This window comes from Uranotaenia lowii, chromosome 3 (genome assembly GCF_029784155.1).
Source record: "Uranotaenia lowii strain MFRU-FL chromosome 3, ASM2978415v1, whole genome shotgun sequence".
In the NCBI taxonomy this organism is placed as follows: Eukaryota; Metazoa; Arthropoda; class Insecta; order Diptera; family Culicidae; genus Uranotaenia; species Uranotaenia lowii.
This window is the reverse complement of record NC_073693.1, coordinates 268,897,164-268,899,829: the sequence shown is the minus strand read 5'-3', so window position 1 is coordinate 268,899,829 and position 2,666 is coordinate 268,897,164. Positions and strand designations below refer to the sequence as shown.

The 2,666-nt window shown below is 41.0% G+C and overlaps 1 protein-coding gene across 1 annotated transcript; it reads left to right on the top strand.

Annotated features, from left to right (window-relative positions):
* The first annotated feature begins 506 nt into the window (after nucleotides 1-506).
* On the top strand, nucleotides 507-1,932 carry LOC129754229 (uncharacterized). The gene is made up of 3 exons (XM_055750159.1): nucleotides 507-612; nucleotides 719-1,553; nucleotides 1,623-1,932. The coding sequence occupies exons 2-3, from the start codon at nucleotides 872-874 to the stop codon at nucleotides 1,706-1,708; spliced, it is 768 nt and encodes a 255-aa protein (XP_055606134.1). The 5' UTR covers nucleotides 507-612; nucleotides 719-871; the 3' UTR covers nucleotides 1,709-1,932.
* Nucleotides 1,933-2,666: the final 734 nt, after the last annotated feature.

The following is a 2,666-nucleotide window of genomic DNA, read 5'->3' as shown; positions in this document are numbered from 1 at the left end:
CGAGCATCAAATTTTGTGTAAGAGATCGGCAAAACGAGTCGTTCATGTTACCTGTTTCGTGTTTTAGTGATAGTGACATTATCAGCATTGAATTTAAAAGATAATTGACACACGGAATATCCAAGAGATTAGCAATCGATATTAAATGTCAAGTTTTATGTAAAGGGTCGATAAAAGAGGTTTCCCATATTAACTGTTCAGTGTATCAGCGCTGTGGGACACCGCTGAAAGCAAGTTCCGGAGACAAGGACTTGCGGCTTCAGGCTGCGCACTACTACAGGCTAACCGCCCCACCCTAGCATATCGGTAGTTTTGCCTCGCAAAACATAAAGTCGTGATATTTCCGAAATCTTCACTAAATCACCTCACAAAATCGCTAAATCACATCCTAAGCCACACGAGGAGGAGGTATAGGTAAGAAGAGGGGCCGAAAGCAGACGCGTGAAGTGGAAGAATTTGTGCCCATATTTCAACAAATTGCTGATCAGTCAACAAGTGCCATTTTGTAGCATTTAATCATTTAGCGTTTCCTTGTAGTGTTGATTTTCTAAATGTCAACCCTGAGACAAGAATTGGGAGTCTTTACAGTGCTGGATAGTGACTCAACCAAAGGTTACAACACCTATCATTTCTTCAATCTTATTCCATCCATCATTAATTCACCGATAAGACGTGTGGTATAAAATTATTCTAATTTTAACTTCATTTTTTTTTCGAGGAATTCATGCGAATGTGAACATAAATATTTTGAATTGATTCATTAATGAGTCTGCCTCGAGTGCCGGACACTTCAGTTATCAGCCCAGCCTTATCAGAGCTAGTTAAACGCGAGTGCTTGGCTCAATCGCATACAGCTCTTATTTAGGCAACGATGAAACGCACATTTCGTGAGTACGAGCCAACGATTTGCTACAATAAACCGGAAGCAGCTACCGTTTCACCGGAAGAGTGCCTTCGTAGGAGAGAAGCTGCGTTGGCCGGAACGTTGATCCAGGAGCTAATAATCCCAAAGAAATCCGCCCATGCCTTCAAAGTACAGAAAGGTGACCTTTGCCGGATCATAGTGAGCGAGGGTCCCCAAGTAGGCGATGTGAACTTGTGGAATGCGGACAACCCGAAGGAACGGTTCTTTTCCGGTAAAACGAGGCAACTGCATGCGTCTCACTTGAAACTGTACGACCGGATGTGGAGTTGTTTCCCGTACCTGAGACCGATGGCAACTTTCGTCGGCGATACGCTGGCCGATTATGGAATCGATAAGGATGGAGGAGTTCTGCATGACGTTATTGGGACCCGGTGTGATGATTATACTTATAAGCTGATAACTGGAAAGGACCGGTTCGGAAGTTGCCACAGTTATCTGACCGAGGCAGCCAAGGAATTTGGACTGACCGAAGATGATGTGCATGACGTTTGGAACATTTTTATGTGCACCGGTATTACGAGAGATACTCAGCAATATTTTTGCAAGCCAAGTCCCGCTAGGAAAGGTGATTACGTGGAGTTCATCGCCGAAATGAACTTGATAGTTGCCGTTAGTGCCTGTCCTCAAGGTAAGTTTGTGTTCTAGGTTGAGAAATATTCAGGAGTCCAATTTCCAATTGTTTTTTTTTTAATTGTAGGTGATGTATCGATTGTCGTTGGGGAAGAAGTGCCGGACGAGAAATGTTTCCCACTGAAGGCTGAAATCTATCGTGCTTGCTCTTGATGAATTACAATTAAAAAACTATCGTCTTAGGCCTTTTATGTGGAACAACTTGGTGGGAAAATATAGGCTATTTACAAAAATGCAATTTTCAGTTTCAAACGAAGTTTAAACGGAATATTAGGAAAATTTAAAAAAACATGCGATTTGTTTATGACCGGACAACATATTGTTGTCTATGACCGGACAAAAAAATATTCTAAATAAAACATGATTTCAACTTGAAACTTTCATTTTTTTTTTCATCTCAATAGCGGTTGTACTCAATTTTCCCGAAAACCATTGCCAAAATGAAAAATCACCAGAAATCGACTTCCCCAGAATTTTTTTTCCAGAATGCACCATTTACCAGATTTTTTTCCCAGAATGAACCATTTCCCAGAATGTTTTTGTTAACAGAATGAACGGTTTCCCAGAAAAATTTTCACCAGGATGAACCATTTCTCTGAAATTTTTTCGCCAGAATTGCCATTTCCCAGAAAATTCTATATATTATATCCAACCTGGAATTCAAAAAATTAAAATAGATTTTTCCACAAAAATTAGGTTCCCATTATACTATTCTATTGCGGTAAAGCCGCAACCAACGTGGATGAAGAGGCCGAGGCGACATCAAGCCGCCGAAGCTCTCAAATCCGAGGTGGCCGCCGACCCGGCGTCGGAAGCGGCGGCCCTAATACATGGGTCTAGGTCTGTCGAGGCTTCCTAGTTCAGCGTGAAAATACACTAAGGTTTTTTAACGCAGATTGATTTTGCTCAGTTTTTCTGACATGACTTCTATTTACATGGGTTTTTACCATACGCACCGTTATTTTAATTTTAAACCGATGAGTTATTTGTATAAAAATTAGTTTCTTTAGTTACTATAGTCGTAACAGAACCTTATTTTTCCATTCGCCGAAGCTGCTTCTACTTTTGAGAAGCCCAACCGAACTGTCACTTTTCAATTTTCCTTCTACAC

What these genes read in the sequence shown, in the direction of transcription:
- LOC129754229 (XM_055750159.1), top strand. Translation starts at nt 872, where the DNA reads ATGAAACGCACATTTCGTGAGTACGAGCCAACGATTTGCTACAATAAA. An exon ending in CGTTAGTGCCTGTCCTCAAG is followed by an intron (nt 1,554 to 1,622) that starts GTAAGTTTGTGT and finishes TTTTAATTGTAG; the next exon opens with GTGATGTATCGATTGTCGTT.